The sequence below is a fragment of the Balaenoptera physalus genome (assembly GCF_965194825.1).
Source record: "Balaenoptera physalus genome assembly, chromosome: 13".
NCBI lineage: Eukaryota > Metazoa > Chordata > Mammalia > Artiodactyla > Balaenopteridae > Balaenoptera > Balaenoptera physalus.
In genome coordinates, this window is record NC_138892.1 from 20948441 (window position 1) to 20965895 (window position 17455).

General features: G+C 39.3%; 1 protein-coding gene across 7 annotated transcripts in view; it reads right to left on the reverse strand.

Annotated features, from left to right (window-relative positions):
- Positions 1-17455, reverse strand: part of ANO4 (anoctamin 4) — a 458290-nt gene that overhangs the window by 57039 nt on the left and 383796 nt on the right. For all 7 annotated transcript variants that reach the window (XM_082419367.1, XM_082419366.1, XM_082419364.1 and 4 more), the window contains 7 exons: positions 13728-13868; positions 11073-11237; positions 5542-5578; positions 3349-3460; positions 2335-2392; positions 2098-2195; positions 208-350 (listed from right to left, as the gene is read on the reverse strand). In XM_082419367.1, coding sequence (XP_082275493.1) covers positions 208-350; positions 2098-2195; positions 2335-2392; positions 3349-3460; positions 5542-5578; positions 11073-11237; positions 13728-13868 — 754 coding nt within the window. The remainder of the gene's footprint in view (positions 1-207; positions 351-2097; positions 2196-2334; positions 2393-3348; positions 3461-5541; positions 5579-11072; positions 11238-13727; positions 13869-17455) is intronic.

The following is a 17455-nucleotide window of genomic DNA, read 5'->3' on the forward strand; positions in this document are numbered from 1 at the left end:
TTAATAGGATAAAACAGACGACAAGGTCCTACTCGATAGCACAGGGAACCATATTCAATATCCTATGATAAACCATAATGGAAAAGAATATGAAAAAGAATGATAACTGAGTCATTTGGCTGTACAGCAGAAATTAACACAACATTGTAAATTAACTATACTTCAATACAATTTTTAAAAATCAGATGAAATAGGCTATTTTCATACTCATTTCTAAGTATTCGTCGAAAAGTCCGTAGGCGTTCATCGGCTGAAGGTTGTAGTCCTTTTCCCACTGTGGGAAACTTAGTTTCCTTTCAGGTCCACGTTCTTGTCGCACTTTCCTTCTAGTCCACCAATTCTGAATTAACCTGCACGACAAGATCAATTTATTAAAAAAATATATATATGTATATAGCTGTTCATAAGACTTATGTAATAAGAAATAGAGTTAGACTATAGAACAATAGTTTAAAAAATTTAGGACAGGCTGCCAAGGAAATGAAGCCTTGGATGAGAAAGGAAATAACAATGGAGGCTACACTTCAAGCATTTGTACTTGCAGGTGAACAGAATGATTGATGAACTTATTTTAATCATTCACGAAACTGTCTCTCGTCCAGGGTTGCCTCGGAGGGTTGGGCAGAGGACTGAGAACATTGATAACCTGATCCCCCGGTACAAAGGCAACCCACAGGCCTCTGAGGAGAAGATGGTTTTGCCTAGCTGGCTTAGTTGAGGACCCGTGAGCAGTCTTACCATGGGGTGCTGACCTGCATACTCTGACTCGAGGGCCCTAGAAGGTCTGAAAACCCACAAAGGTTTCCTCCTCTCCTGGCATAGAGAAGCCTGCAGGTCCACAACTGGATCTGCCTGCTTTGGGGTTGAGTTTTTGACAGAGGCTCTGATTCCCAATAAAATGCATCTCACACTGGTGAGGTTAGTACATTAATCCTTGGCAGTGTTCAGAAGTGCATCTTACGATACGGAACAGGGTTGAAGAAATCGGGGCGGGGGTGTCAGGTTTGTGTGCTGTAGGGGGCAAGGAGAAAGCTGAGGGGTATCTGAGAGTAGCGATGCCAAAGCAAAAACAAATGTGAAATAAACTAAATAAGGGGATGGGTATCGAGGACAATTCTGCCTACTTCACAATTTTGCTCTATGTCCATATTAGTAGAAGATAAATATAGTTCCCTTGATGTCTATGACATTTTGATAAGTTATGGATGATACTTTAAAAGAGAATATAATGCTTCTAATTTTTAAATTTTATGCTTTATTTTTTTAAAGTTTTATAGAAAACATCAACACTTGGAAGAAGTTTTCTAAAAATAAATCTAAGAAGAGAAAATTACTGGCATTGGTTCTGACGGGGAGCTAAGAGATGACTTTTCGAAGTGAACCAAGTTCCAGCTAATTTTTCTGGCTGAGTGGTCTTCCCTGACACCTGGAATTCTCTATGGAGACACTTGAGCTGACATGGAAACCTGTAGGTGTAGAATTAAAGCAGAAAAAGAAGTGCTGCTGATTTATGTCCCTTTAAAACTTAACTGACCAGAACTGAGCAAACACAGCCAAATTCAAGGTTATCCTTACAAAGGTGATGCAGGTTTTTGCCCATTGCCATCATAGACTGTTATCATCAGGTAATGATGTTTTTACTGGTTAGGATATGCTTACTTAGAAGTACTCCAGTTTCTTTTTTGAATCATTTTTTTAGGTCTTCTTTCCATAAGCTCCTTTTCTGTACAGTCTGAATTTAAGGAAGTTTAAAGAAATGACCATTTCTGATTTATTGCAGGGGTTGGGGAGTAGAGACCTCGTTAACGTGTCATCATCATTTAAAGCAGCTTGGAAGCAGGTATCCAATTATTTAGGGGCCCACAGAGACTTCTTAAAGAATATTCACTTTTGTTTATGCGATTTGTGCTAAATCTTCCAAAAGAGCCAATGTTTATTATTTTCATGATTTGTCTTTGAATATCTAAGCATGAAGACTTAGCTCCAGGTATACACACGGGCTTAACTGCTGAGTCTGCATTGCTTATCTTACCTGCCACACCTAGAAAAGCCAATGAGACATGCTGCCTCTCAAGTATAGATATCTAAGGTACTTACGGGTAGCCAAGTTCCATGAAATTATTCCAGGTCTGCTTTAGCACCATTATAATACCCATTTGCATACAGAGATCAATAAGGCATCCACTAGGGTGGCACTGCGAGGTAAGCAAACACAGAAATTCAAGAATCAATGGACAGGAAGAAAGGCTGTCTGGTTTCTAATCTGCACAAAGTTGCCCTAAGCCTGTTTAACGCAAGTCTGTAGGAAACAAGGAATGATGGGAGAATACAGACCTCTTCTAGTCTCCACCTGTTTATCAGCCTCAAGTAGGCACCTGGGTGTCCTGTGAATCTTCAACACACACAGAAAAACAAACCATTAGCATCCTGTAGCCTTCAGTGAATATTATATTCAGATTAGCACATCCTCCAGTGAAAATTACTGGTGCAGTAAGGAACAGGTCTCAGGGAATTAGGAAAACTCTCTGGAACTGGCATAATGGCAGCTTCTGGAATTCTCTGGGGGATATTTCTCTCCTGGCCCTTCTGTCTGGCTGCTGACCACAGAGGCCAGTTCTTGCTGCCTGCTGTGACTTTTAACATTTTCTGCTGAATATCAAGTGGCTGTTGTGTAAGCAGCAGGTTGGGTTTAAACACTTCAGATCTTTTTGAATATTAGTGATGCCGTGTTTTTTATTTTTTAAAACTAAACTATTTGGCTAGAATTCCATACTGAAGTAGCTAGAAACTGCAGAGGGGCTTCTCATCCATTTCACTAAAACCCAATACTCGGCTCTTCCCTGGTTCTCGTCTCCTCAGACACACTTCCTGGTGTAATGAAATGCATGCTACCTGGACGTTCCAAATCCTCAACTGCTGGATTCAGAAGCTACCCAGTCTCCTTCGGCATCCTACGTCAGCCCCCTTTCCTGGCTGATCGTCCTTCCCTCCTCGGTGAGGTCAGGGATCTGGGACACGCTGCCTGCTGTCCTCCCCCTGATGCCACCTGCTTTTATAGGTGTGAGATCCAGAGGCCTGAGTCAGGTACAGATGGAGCCCGCAAGTTTTACCTTCACCCTTCACGAGTGCAAACTATTTTCTTCTACTCACCTTAACAAGAAAAGGTACGAGGGACTTTGATGGAGACCATTCCCCAGAATGGGAAGGGAAAGGAAAGGAAGACACCGATCTCCTCTTTATACACTTTATAAAAATCACCCTAAAGGCTGGCCTCTCTGTCACCCTGGTCAGTGACCTCTGTGCGCTCTGTCCCTGGCCGGGGGAGGTGTGGAGAGAATGGGTTCTTACCTTCCGAGGAAGAATGCGATGTAAAACGTGGAGCTGTTCAGATTGACAAACTGAAAAAGAAACATTTTCAGGGTGAAGCTGTTCTCCCACTCGGACTCAGTGCGAGGCTGTTCTGTGGACACAAGGGGAGCAGAGTTTGAGAGGCTGCGTCTGGCCCCTTCTCAACTGCCTCTGGCCGGCTCCCCAGACGCACAGGGTGGGAGCAGAGGCGTCCTAAGGAGGCTGCAGGAGACCCCAGCTTGCCTGCAGATGACATGCGATGGAATGGACCACCGTGGGCTCCTCAAGCTCCCAGACCAGCCCCAGCAAGGGTTTGGTGGGAAGTGACTGCTAACTTGTCTGAGGGCAGGGAATATCGTTTGTTCCGCTGTTCCAGGATGCCCGGAGAGCCCGGAGTAGAGGCAGCCAAACTGAAGGGGCCGCACTCCCGGCCCTGGCTCCTTGCAGGAGCCTTTCCTTTTGCTCTTAGTTTCCACCTGTGGGGTGGGGCCTGTGTGGGGTCAGGTCCCCCCCATCTCCTAATAACTCCTTGGTCTCAACTTCTATTTCTGGTGTGATGTGAGGTGCTACTGGGAGAGAGGGAATCAGACCCCCCATCTCAGAATGAGCATCTGACCCCGTTACCTGTCACCCTCATCCACCATCATTTTCATTCTCAAGGACAAGTACCGAGGAGGTGACCTCATCTTTAGAGCTTTTATTGTATACCAGCATCTTTGTCTTACAATTTCCTGACCTCGGTCAGGCACCAATTCTCATCTCCTTGTATTTCAATTTCCATACAGCAAATGCTCTTTGGACATTGTGATACAAACCAAAAATATGGATCAATCCTCCAACCTGAAATCTCATGTCAAATGCGCTTATCCTTCCCTAGAAGTTGCATCCTCACCTCAAACGTCAATGAAAATGCATTTAATGCAATAGCACTTTCTGTTTCCACATTCCCTGAGTTTCTAATTGCTCATTTACCATTTCACCCCATCAATTCCTTTCCCACAAATTATAGCTCAAAATGCTTCCCAGGAGTATATCTGAGAAGGGAGGGGAGAAAGAATGAGAATCGGATTTAAACTGGTTTAAATGTCAATTTCAGAACAAGGCCATACTGCTGTTGAGGGAAGAAATGACAAAGGATGCTTCAAGGGCTTTAGCTTTACTTCACTTCTGCTAATGAACTCTTGGTTACACAGGAAGGTCTCCTAGCTCATCAGCCAGCTGGGTGGGTTCCCAGGTGGCCCAACCACAGATTGACCATGGCTGTTATCTCCACAGGCATATTTTCCAGCCTGGATCAAGGTCCCCCCTGGACACAGTCTATCAATGGGCAGTTACCTCTTCTGTGGACATAAACTTCTATCTTTTTGGGCAAAGAGTGGTGGTGACAGAAGATTTCAATGAATTTAAAGGAGATATGCCAAGTGCCTAGCTCTGTATCTAGCACATAGAAGGGCTCAAAAAGTGGCATCTTTTATTATAATGATGATTATAAGTAAAAACACTTTTGTGATTTTTTTCTCCCTTTGGCAAGCTACATATGGGAATGTGCTAAAACACGTTTTGTGTGGGAGCATGTAATTTTCTCAAACTGCATAGAGTAAAATGACTAATATCTCATTAATGAAATTGGGACAATTCCTCTATCTTGAAAATGTAGTAAATGTACAGCTTATAGCTGGTTACCAGATTGTTCTGGTGCTTTACAGAGTTAGAGAAATGTTCCTAGGGATGACTTGTCCAGATGAACGTCATTTCCACAAATGTCAGTGATGGTTATCCTGTCTACATAAAAGACTCCTAGTCTTCAAAGCAACTAACTTTGCTGTGATTTTATATGCCATTAAAACTTGCTGTGTTTTTAATTAAATAAAAATTGTAGGCAACAGCAAATGAACACTTTTCTAAATGATTATAGGTACTTCATACACATGTACTTTTGTAAGAGAAAACCTACTTTAAGTTATATTAGCTCATGAAAGATAATATCTAAATGCTTTAAAGCTTTAGGTAGGAAAGATTCTCTCAATTCCTAGACATATTTAACATGTCCTGTTGAGGGCAAAGAAAAAATTGTTGTATGCAATTCAAAATAAAGGGAATATTTGTTTTCAGCAGTGTTTCAGAAATGAATCTTTGAGAAGGTATTTTTCAGACCACAATACTGTACTGTGAAATAAAGAGGGTTCCACTTACCTAAATTTGTCAGCAGCAGTGCAACTTTTTCATAGAGCTGTAAAATAAATTTAATACATTTCACAAACTGTAGATGTTCTAAAATCTGTAATTATGAAGTAAATAGGTAATTAAGTCATAAATGAAAATAATTTCATTAACCATCCACTGCTCAAACAATGAAAACATCATCAACAATTGTGTCCTTTCAGGACAAGAAAGAATTGTACAAGGTCCCATTTTAATATTTTAAAAATCTCACTTCTTGTTTTGGGCTGAATAATTCTGTAACAACAGGCCAGCTGCCACTAATTATCAGCTTGCTAAGGGATGCTGGGCAAGTCACAACATTCCTGGGCCTCCTCAATGTAAAATCTCTAAGCATCCTCAATGTAAAAATGTAAAATCTCCTCAATGTAAAATCTCTAAGACTGCTTCTGATAAGAGTCTGTAATCCTATTGTTTTTATGGGCTGATTTTCTAGATTATAGCATTCCTAAACACCAAAGTGATCAAACATTATTGGGAACCGCCAAACTTACAGTACTCTGCTTTTCTATTAGTGAATTAGATGCATCCCTAACTCACCCAGCCATCTGGTAAATGGAGGGTCCTAATAGGATGGAAGGGGGTGTGTGTCCCTGTGCTTGTGTGTGTGTATGCAAGTACAGGGGGTACAGTTAAGGGCAAACCCAGCTCTAGGAGATTCCTTAGGGAGGGTATAAATTGAAAAAGAAAAGAGCAAGTGCTTTCTCTAAAATGAAAGATGATAAATGAAAACGAAAAAGAAAACTAGTCAAATGGATTTGAACAATATGAAAATTAAGATCACATTTAGACTAAAGTAGTGAAATTTCACTGGTTAAAATTCCCCAGGCTGGAATAACAGCTTTACCAGCCAGCAAGCTGTAGGTCTTGGGCATGTTACCTCACCTCTTCTTTAGACCATCGTATTCCTTACATGTGGTTGAGAATGGGTATTGGACACACTCATCTTGAGGTCCTTCCTAACTTTTGAATTCTTTTACCCCAGATTTCTTCTAACTACAGAAATAGTCTAAATACTCAGATTGTATGACTCTAAACTTTCAGCAAAGACTGTGGTTTGTTATATTAAGATATAAATAATTCACATGGCCACAGTATCATATTTTGTATATAGAAATCTCAGACTCTTGGAGTCCAATGTTAAAACAGATTGTAATTTTCAATAAGAAATCTTGTGTTATAGATGAGTCATACATCTCAATTGTATCATAAAAATAAAATACTGGTAAACAACATATTAGGACAGATATTCTAATCAAAATTATTTTAATATTACAAAGGCATGGTATTAGTAAAGTTACTTACATAATTATCAAGGAAAATTAAATTCAACTGGTGAGACAACCTTTCTCAAAAATATAATTTTTGATTACCTAGTTCATCCTTTAATCTTTCATGTTGATGTACATTTGTTAAAGCGCCTCGCTTTGCACACTTGTCTCAAAGGCCTTGAGAGCTGGTGACATGCCATCGTTATTTTTGTTTGGAAACTGAAAAAATTGGAACTTAAAAAAGGAACAGCACAGGAGTTGAAATATAATTATTATTAACCTTTTGAAAAGTAAAGTGTATGAGGACACTGGGATTCATGGCATCTGTGAACATTTTATCTTGATGATACAATGAGATGGATAGTGAGACTTTGAGCAGGATGCAACAGAAAAGAGCACATAAACAAAGGGACTGATAGCCAGCAAGAGAGCTTCACATGAGTGGTTTCTGGAAAAGGCCTGATTTCTCATTAGCCAGTTGAGACAGAAAGCACGGAGAGTTTGTTCTGATAAGAGTAGTAGAAGATCTAAGTTTCCAAACTGGATGCCACAAATGGTTACTGTTAGAATCTTTATCTAACAGCAAGCTTTCTGATCCTAAGGATATGTCCAAAAGAAGCTATGAGCACTTCTAATTTTATCTTGTCCACCTGATCTATGTATGTGGGTTTGTTCTGATGCAAGCCATATTTTCTGGTTTAGTTATTTTTGGAACAAGTCATTGTGGTTTTCACTGTTTACAGATTATAATGAAATGTCAGATTTATTTTGGTATGGCTGAATAAAAAGGATGGTAATAACTTTTAATGTCTTCCTTTATTGGCATATATAGCTTGAGACCACTATATTGAGATGTTCTTTGGTCGCTAGTGAAGCAGAATAAAATTGAAAGAGCCTGACAAGGAGGAGTGAGAAAATCTATCTATTCACTCTGTCTTTGAAATATTTATTTTTCAAGACATGGAATAAAACGAAAACCCCGTAACTAGTCACTAAGAGGGATAATAGTTTGTTAGGATCCAGAATACTTTTGTAAAATAATATGAGCTTTATTTTTTTTAAAATACCCATAAAAGTAAACACACATTGTCAAATCCAGAAAATAGGCATTCCTTATAGATCTTTTTCAGTTAGGATTGGAAGAAAGTCAGAAATAGGATATATGATCTATAATAATTATTTGAAAGTTAGAGGCTTTAATGAACATAAATTAAATACCAATCTAGCTCTCAAGATTTTTATATTCAGTTAATGAAAAAGTATTCATGATTAATGTCCAAATGATTTTTCTTTTTGCAAGACCAGTATGGCCAAAATTTTAAGTAATTGAAAACAATTTATATAGCTATAAAAACTATATTATTGAATCATAAAAATGTCTTAAATTGAGTCATTTCAGCAGTCATTAATAGTTTAATTCTGAATTGGTCAAAGCTATGTTATAGTCATTAGTCTGTCGTTTGTCCTTTATTCAATATTTGCTTTTTAAGGACTTAAAATATTTTAAAATATATTTTAATGAAGAGCTTTCCCAGCTATATTACACACTTGGTTGCCTTCATAATGGAACCTGCAAAGCTTCAGGGCATAAGACAGGATTGTAAAGGTGTGTGCTGGATGAGGATGTCCTCAGAGATGGCCGAGGAGGGTAAGGCAATTGGTCACTGCACAAAAGGGTCCTGGATGATGCTGGTTTTAGAGCGTGTATGTTTTTTATTTTCTTTCCTTCCCCTTGTTATGGCTTGTCATTTTCTGACCTTGTCGGTATTCTTGCCTTAGTAACCTTCTGTTATTTTAGTTTGATGTTGGCTGAGAAATCAGAACACCAAATGTGTTCACACTGTATCTAAAAATAAAGAAAGAAAAGAAAAGAAACCTTAAGGGCATTCCTAAGAATGATACATGTCAGCTTTAGTGTGTGGGCTTGGTCATCCATTTTGGTGACTCAGAAACCCTTTGTTAAATAAAACATGTAAAACACCTACCTGTCTAGCTCCTAGCACACAGTAGGTGCTTTGTAGTGTCCCTAATTATATACTATTTCTTCTCCCCTCCTGCTTCATTTTTAGTTTATTTCCTCTTTTCTTGACTGTGTTCCACGAAGCAGAGGTTTTTGGATAAGTGATTTTCAGTTAAAAGAAGTGACAACACTGGGTCCTGGTCAAAATGTACCAGCAAGCATGTGTTTATAGACCCACTGCATATATGCAGAAATTTATTTCTTAAGATGTATAAATTAAATTTTAATAAGACATTGGAGAAGAAAGATGATAAAATACAGTAAGCTTTAATTCACTGCATCCTACCCAGACGCAGAATCTTTCACTGCTCTGGCTGTTTGGTTAATTTCACTATGAATCACTCCCCTTCACAATGAATATTCATTCCACAATTAACTTTGAGACTAGCTGAACCGGGGACAGGGGGAGTGCAAGGGAGTGACAAACATCCACTTTCAATCTCCACTTGACCAAGCAGTTACACAGTCATCATGTCAAAATGATCTGCAAGTGCCTTTTTTTTTCTACCTTCTGGATTTTTAAACTTTTTTTCTAAAATAATAAAGAAGTTCCTGTATCTTTAATAATAATAATAATAAATTACCTATATTTCATTATCTCAGTGATTTCAGCACAATGGCCCAGATTTAAGTTGCAGTATAAATAAGAGTGAGGAGAACTATAATTGAACACGTACTCCATGCCTAACACTATACTTGGCACTCTACATACGTTATTTATTCCCTCCTACAAACCTCAAGTCTAACAATGTCAGCCATTGCCTTTTGTTCTGCAAATAGTAACAACAATTTACTGAGAGCCTGCTATAAGCCAGAGCCTGTTTCTGGCAGCCTCTGCCAGAAACAGAGGCTGCCAGAGTTTGGAAACTAAGATCTTCTACTACTCTTATCAGAAAAGACAGAAAAGACAAAAGTTTCTGCCCTCTTGGGGCTACATTCCAATGGAGAAGATAAATAACAAAATAAATTTTTAAAAACAGCCTACTAGATGGTGATTAATGCCATAGAACAAAATAAAGCGGGCAAGGAGCTAGGAAATAGTCAGACAGCAGGAGTGGGTTGCAATTTTAAATTGACCAGGGAAGCCTTATACTGGAAAAGTAACAGTTGAACAAAGACCTGAAGGAGGTGCAGGAGTAAACTCTGCAGACCCCATGGGAAAGAATGTTCCAGGTAGAGAGAAGAGCAAGTCAAAAGTCCTAGGGTGAGAGCTTGCCTGGCACATTGAAGAAAAAAGGGAAGGCCAGTGAGAAGCAGGAAAGTCAAGGTGAGGAGGGAGGAGACAAAGTCAGAGACCTCGCTGGGGCCAGATGAGGGAGACCCTGGGTCTCCATGTGAAGGCAGAACTTTTATTCTGAGCGAGAGGAAAGCCACTGGATACAGTGAACAGAGGCTGACTTACATGGATGAAGCTTGCTCTAGCTGCTATGATGAGCCTGGATTGAGGGAAGCAGACGTGGAAGCTGGGAGACCAGCTCGGAAAGCACTGCAATAATCCAGGTGGGATACGCTGGGGACCTGGACCAAGGTGGGGACTGGGGATGTGTGAAAAGTGATCAAATTCTGGATACATTTCGATGCTGAGAGAAGCAGAGGAGTTTCAGCCTGGGAGACTACAATGCGGAGGCCGCAGGAGGAGCTCATTCTGGAGGGAAGATGGGGAGTTGGGGGTTACGTGTGTTAGGTGAGGATGTTTGGGGTTCAAGGGAGACAGCTGGGCTGAAATATACATTTGAAAAAAACCTGAAATCAACACAAGCTACAAGTACCACCCTGAAATATTCCTTGCTGGGTTATCGCAAGAAATGCTTTGGATACTAATTTCCCATCATTCAGAAGCAAAAGGAAACAGGAACCGACACTACTGAGCTATGTCACAGAGTCTGAGCTGGGCCTTTAAAACATAGTTTTTCTCTAAATTTCCCCAAGGGGTATACAGTGTTATCTTACTGGATAAATAAGGGAACTGAGGTTCAGAGAGGGCAAGTGCCTTGCCCAGTCTTACAATGTAGAAAATCCTGGAGGCCAGATTTGACTCAAGCCTTCTGTATCCCCAGATGAGTACAGCTTATGCCAGGCACTTTGCAGCCAGGCCATAAGTGCCACATAATTGACCAGCCTCTCTAAGGCCAGGTCCCTTTAGAAACAGAAGAAAACTCACCTGTAGCACACACATTTTATCCATTTGACTAGTTACCTTGCAGCTCACTTACCACGTTCAGCAGCATGATGATGCAGAAATTGATGCACACGGCAGTCCCTGTGGTTGCAACCTGAGAATTATTCCTGATTAACGCCCACTTAAAGGCAGCGAAAGTGCTGACGGTCACCACCCTGTAAATGACGATCCCGAACACGGCGGCGATCACCACGCAGATCTGGCAGGAAGACAGAGGACACCCAGTGAGCACTGTGATGGAATGTTGGAGGAAGGGGCTCCCGCCACCTGGAAAATCCTCGGATGAGGAAACGAGATAAAGCGGCAGTGGTCCTGACTCAAGACGCCACAACAAAATGCACACTTTTCATGTGGTTGATGCTTTCTCTTGTCTGTTTGTATGTTCTTTGTTATCCAAATAGAAAAGCTGCAGAACTTGAGAGCTGATAAACCGTTAAGCTATGGGGTAACTATTAAACAGAATATCAGATTGAGCAAATGAACAGATATTTATTGTGGAAATCTTATTATGTCACTCTTCTGTTTAAAACTATTTATTGGCTTCCTTTTAGGATAAAAGCAAAGCCCTTACGGTGGCCTGGAAGAGTCTCTCCAGCCCCACTGAGTGTTTTTCCCCTCCCTCTGGAGACTCTAGACCTTTTTTTATTGTTTCCAATGGGCTAAGCATCCTTAATCTTCAAGACCATTTCCTTTGCCCAAAACGCTGATCTACCCATTCCCCTGCCAAACACACACACACACACACACACACACACACACACACCCCCTCACGCATCTAGTTAATACCTAACTCATTCTTCACATCTCAGCTCAAGAACTACTTCATAATTAATGCTTTTCATGAAGCCCCACTCCTCCCCCCAGGCGTTTTTTTTGTTATAGGGTACCTATACTCTTCTTTCAGTATACAACTTATAATTTCTAACAATTTGTTTGATTATTGCTAGTCTCGCCCACTTAGATGGTAAGCTCCATACGGGTAAGGATGGTAAGTGTCATTTCTGCAGCAACTTAGCATCATGCCAAGTGCTCAGTTATTTGTCGCTGAAGAAGCCTATGAGAAGTGCATACTCTTATTTATCGGATATATACACAGCCTGAACTGAGGCATCTTCCTCTGAACATTTCCTGGCGTTTGAGAAGAATATGGCATATCTTCTCTCTCTATGAAAAATGGGAATTTGAGATTCCAAAAAGTTTTGTGGCTTTCATTAGATGACTTGCTTAATATGTCTTTGAGCAGAGACCTTAGCTTACATAGTTGTCAAAAACTGGATCTTAAAGCTGGGCCTCAGGACAGCCTCTGCCAACTTAGAGATTCCTTTCTTTATAGAAGCTTTTTCTGTGTTTCTCACAGACTCTATTTCTGGCTTACTATGAGTGACATGCTCTAAAAGCTCAGGTATGAACTCTAGCTGAACTGGCTAAAGTAGTATTAGTAGTAGTAGTAATAATAATAGAAAACAAAGAAACAAAAACCGCCCATGTCTGAATCCTGGAGCTGTTGATAGGGAGACAGGTGAGAACTACACTGAATTATAGACAAGGGTGGCAATACGGTAGAATGGAAAGTTCACTGGACTCAGAGTCAGAAGTTAGCTCTGAGTCCTGGTTCAGCTATGAGCTAGCAGTGTGACCTTGGGCACGTAGCTTGTCCTTTCCCTGGCTTCTGCCTCTATGATCTACCCCATCTGTAGAACAAGGAAACCTTAATTTATGTCCTTAAGTCTTGTTGTGAGAAACAAAGCCCCAAACAATAAATGTGAATGCACTTATAGAAGGCAAAGCCCGACACAATTGCTAACAAAGCAGAATCTGTAGAAGGGCATGGATCTGAGTCTTGATCTGAGCCGAGGGACACTGGGCTCAGTTTCTTTCTGGCTACAGGGGGTAGATTGTCTGAATTTTCTATTGTCTTGTCCTTCCCACTCTAACCAACTAGGATATATACTTACAAACACTTGCTATTTGAAAAGAGGAAAGGAGGATCTTAACCATCCTTTCCTGTCTAAAATGACATTTCTGACAAATTTGCATATGTTTTGTTCAGTAATTGACAGGGTCAAAGTTGATCATAAAACGACTTCTTTTTAGGAAAAGCTAACAATCCAGCTTCAAATTAGTGTTTTGCAAACTTATATAATCATTAGTGAAATAAATGTTAGGGAGTTATAGCTGGCATTAAAAAATAGACTGTAATAAAACAAAAAAAATCAGAGTTCCTTGCATATTATAAAGATGAACATTGTTTCAATTACCATATTCAGTTTTATACATGTATTTGCGTAGTATATACTAGGTTATGACAACGTTTGTATTTCTTACTGTATGGGCATTGTAAAAAAAATGTTTGAAAAACACTGCTGTAGGTATTAATACTATCTCATAGTTTTAGTTCCTTTCATTATGACATAGAGAGACAAATGCAAAGAACAGCAGACTAGAGGATCTGAGCTCTTGTCTATTTCTTGGCTAATCTGGGCAAGCCCTTTACCCTTCTGGAGTCTCAGTTGCTCCACCTGTAAAATGGGGACGGCAATGCCATGCCTGACCACCACGTAGAATGGTTGTGAGGACTAAATAACAGAACGTGCAAAAATATATCCAAACACTTGATATGATTATTGTTGTTACCATGCTACAGGTTTGTACTTTATGAAAGAAAGAGTTTTGTAAAAAAGTTTCAGACCATAAAGAATATTCCAGATGCAGAAACAATAAGTCGGCTGCATTTATCTGCAAACGCTTGATATGGTTCTGGTTTTCCCGAAATGGGATTCATCCGCTCTTTCTTGGAATACTTGGCTTCAAACTGGGGCCGTATTTCTTCCTAAAGAACAAGCAGACACATTTTTATGTACTGAAGAACTGCTCAGACAATAAGAAAAAAGTCATTCTACCCCACAGGAAAACTGAGTCAACAAATGCCACAGTCAATGACATGGGCTTGGAAACCGGCCACTTAAAGAAAATCTGCAGAATGATGATCTAGACTTTTTATCATCAAGGCTATGTAATTTAGACTAATAGTTAAGTGCCTCTATTATCTTTTTAAACTATGCTTGAAGAAAGAAACTGAGAATGAGAAAAGGGACCAACTTGTCCTGTCCCTGGTGGTTTGAAACAACTAATAAGCTTTTACTTTTATTACCGGGGAGTGATGTGGACACCAGGACAAAGAAAGCTTCTGAACAACAAAATGTTCAGAATTCGTTTTGTGAGTTATAATGGCAATATAATTATTAGTTTTCTACAATTTTTAAATTTTTCGATTTAGGCAGTTAAAAACATGGTGCATCTATTTTTTTTATAAGCTCCTATAGATGTCATTCACCCGTAACCATAGGTTTGAAACGTATTCTTTTTGTTGTTGTTGTTGAGGATTTTTGCATCTATGTTCATCAGTGATACTGGTCTGTAATTTTCTTTTTTTGTAGTATCTTTGGTTTTGGTATCAGGGTGATGGTGGCCTCATAGAATGAGTTTGGGAGTGTTCCTTCCTCTGCAATTTTTTGGAAGAGGTGAAGAAGGATGGGTGTTAGCTCTTCTCTAAATGAATTCACCTGTGAAGCCATCTGGTCCTGGACTTTTGTTTGTTGGACGATTTTTAATCAGTTTCAATTTCATTACTTGTGATTGGTCTGTTCATATTTTCTATTTCTTCCTGGTTCAGTCTTGGAAGTTTATACCTTTCTAAGAATTTGTCCATTTCTTCCAGGTTGTCCATTTTATTGGCATAGAGTTGCTTGTAGTAGTCTCTTAGGATGCTTTGTATTTCTGCAGTGTCTGTTGTAACTTCTCCTTTTTCATTTCTAATTTTATTGATTTGAGTCCTCTCCCTCCTTTTCTTGATGAGTCTGGCTAATGGTTTATCAATTTTGTTTGTCTTCTCAGAGAACCAGCTTTTAGTTTTATTGATCTTTGCTATTGCTTTGTTTCTATTTCATTTATTTCTGCTCTGATCTTTATGATTTCTTTCCTTCAACTAACTTTGGGTTTTGTTTGTTCTTCTTTTTCTAGTTCCTTTAGGTGTAAGGTTAAATTGTTTATTTGAGATTTTTCTTGTTTCTTGAGGTAGGCTTGTATAGCTATAAACTTCCCGCTTAGAACTGCTTTTGCTGCATCCCATAGGTTTTGGATCATTGTGTTTTCATTGTAATTTGTCTCTAGGTATTTTTTGATTTCATCTTTGATTCTTCAGTGATCTCTTGGTTATTTAGTAACGTATTGTTTAGCCTCCACATGTTTGTGTTTTTTACGTTTTTTTCCCCCTGTAGCTGATTTCTAATCTCATAGCGTTGTGGTCCGAAAAGATGCTTGATATGATTTCAATTTTCTTAAATTTACTGAGGCTTGATTTGTGACCCAAGATGTGATCTATCCTGGAGAATGTTCCGTGTGCCCTTGAGAAGAAAGTGTAACCTGCTGTTTTTGGATGGAATGTCCTATAAATATCAATTAAATCTATCTGGTCTACTGTGTCATTTAAAGCTTCTGTTTCCTTATTAATTTTCTGTTTGGATGATCTGTCCATTGGTGTAAGTGAGGTGTTAAAGTCCCCCACTATTACTGTGTTACTGTCGATTTCCTCTTTTATAGCTGTTAGCAGTTGCCTTATGTATGGAGGTGCTCCTATGTTGGGTGCATATATATTTATAATTGTGATATCTTCTTCTTGGATTGATCCCTTGATCATAATGTAGTGTCCTTCTTTGTCTTTTGTAATAGTCTTTATTTTAAAGTCTATTTTGTCTGATATGAGATTCACTACTCCAGCTTTCTTTTGATTTCCATTTGCATGGAATATCTTTTTCCATCCCTTCACTTTCAGTCTGTATGTGTCCCTAGGTCTGAAGAGTGGGTCTCTTGTAGACAGCATATAGATGGGTCTTGTTTTTGTATCCATTCAGCCAGCTGTGTCTTTTGGTTGGAGCATTTTATCCATTCACATTTAAGGAAATTATCGATATGTCTGTCCCTATTAACATGTTCTTAATAGTTATGGGTTTGTTTTTGTAGGTCCTTTTCTTCTCTTGTGTTTCCCACTTAGAGAAGTTCCTTTAGCATTTGTTGTAAAGCTGGTTTGGTGGTGCTGAATTCTCTTAGCTTTTGCTTGTCTGTAAAGCTTTTGATTTCTCCATCGAATCTGAATGAGATCCTTGCCAGGTAGAGTAATCTTGGTTGTGGGTTCTTCCTTTTCATCACTTTCAATATATCATGCCACTCCCTTCTGGCTTATAGAATTTCTGCTGAGAAATCAGCTGTTAACCTTATGGGAGTTCCCTTGTATGTTATTTGTCGTTTTTCCCTTGTTGCTTTCAATAATTTTTCTTTGTCTTTAATTTTTGTCAATTTGATTACTGTGTGTCTCGGTGTGTTTCTCCTTGGATTTATCCTGCCTGGGACTCTCTGCACTTCCTGGACTTGGGTGGCTATTTCCTTTCCCATGTTAGGGAAGTTTTTGACTATAATCTCTTCAAATATTTTCTTGGGTCCTTTCTCTCTCTCTTCTCCTTCTGGGACCCCTATAATGCAAATGTTGTTGCATTTAATGTTGTCCCAGAGGTCTCTTAGTCTGTCTTCATTTCTTTTCATTCTTTTTTCTTTAATCTGTTCCATGGTAGTGAATTCCACCATTCTGTCTTCCAGGTCACCTATCCGTTCTTCTGCCTCTGTTATTCTGCTATTGATTCCTTCTAGTGTATTTTTCATTTCAGTTATTGTATTGTTCATCTCTGTTTGTTCTTTGATTCTTCTAGGTCTTTGTTAAACATTTCTTGCATATCTTCTTGATCTTTGCCTCCATTCTTTTTCTGAGACCCTGGATCATCTTCACTGTCATTAACTGAATTCTTTTTCTGGTAGGTTGCCTATCTCCACTTCATTCAGTTGTTTTTCTGGGTTTTATCTTGTTCCTTCATCTGATACGTAGCCCTCTGCCTTTTCATCTTGTGTAGCTTTCTGTGAATGTGGTTTTTGTTCCACAGGTTGCAGGATTGTAGTTCTTCTTGCTTCTGCTGTCTGCCCTCTGGTGGATGAGGGTATCTAAGAGGCTTGTGCAAGTTTTATGATGGGAGGGACTTGAAATGTATTCTTAAGTGGTATTGAAAACAAGGTAAATACCTTTCAAATCCAGCTAAAATCAAGGCTCCTCTAATTCTAAATCAAGCTGAGATTTTATTTCATTGAGTTGAGCCCCATCCAATGTGAAAAGCTTCTGACCAAAAAGCAATTATGGGATTAGGAAAAGATAATCAGGAAAACGGTATTTTGAAGTCACTCTGGTTAATTAAGAACTTGTTCTACATGAGTGTCTTGGAAGAGGAGGGAAAATAAGCAGAAACTCTGGTGCAATGGAGATTGAGTTAGTCCAGGCAGAAACGCTCAAGACTTAGATGAAGGTACTGACAGAAAGCA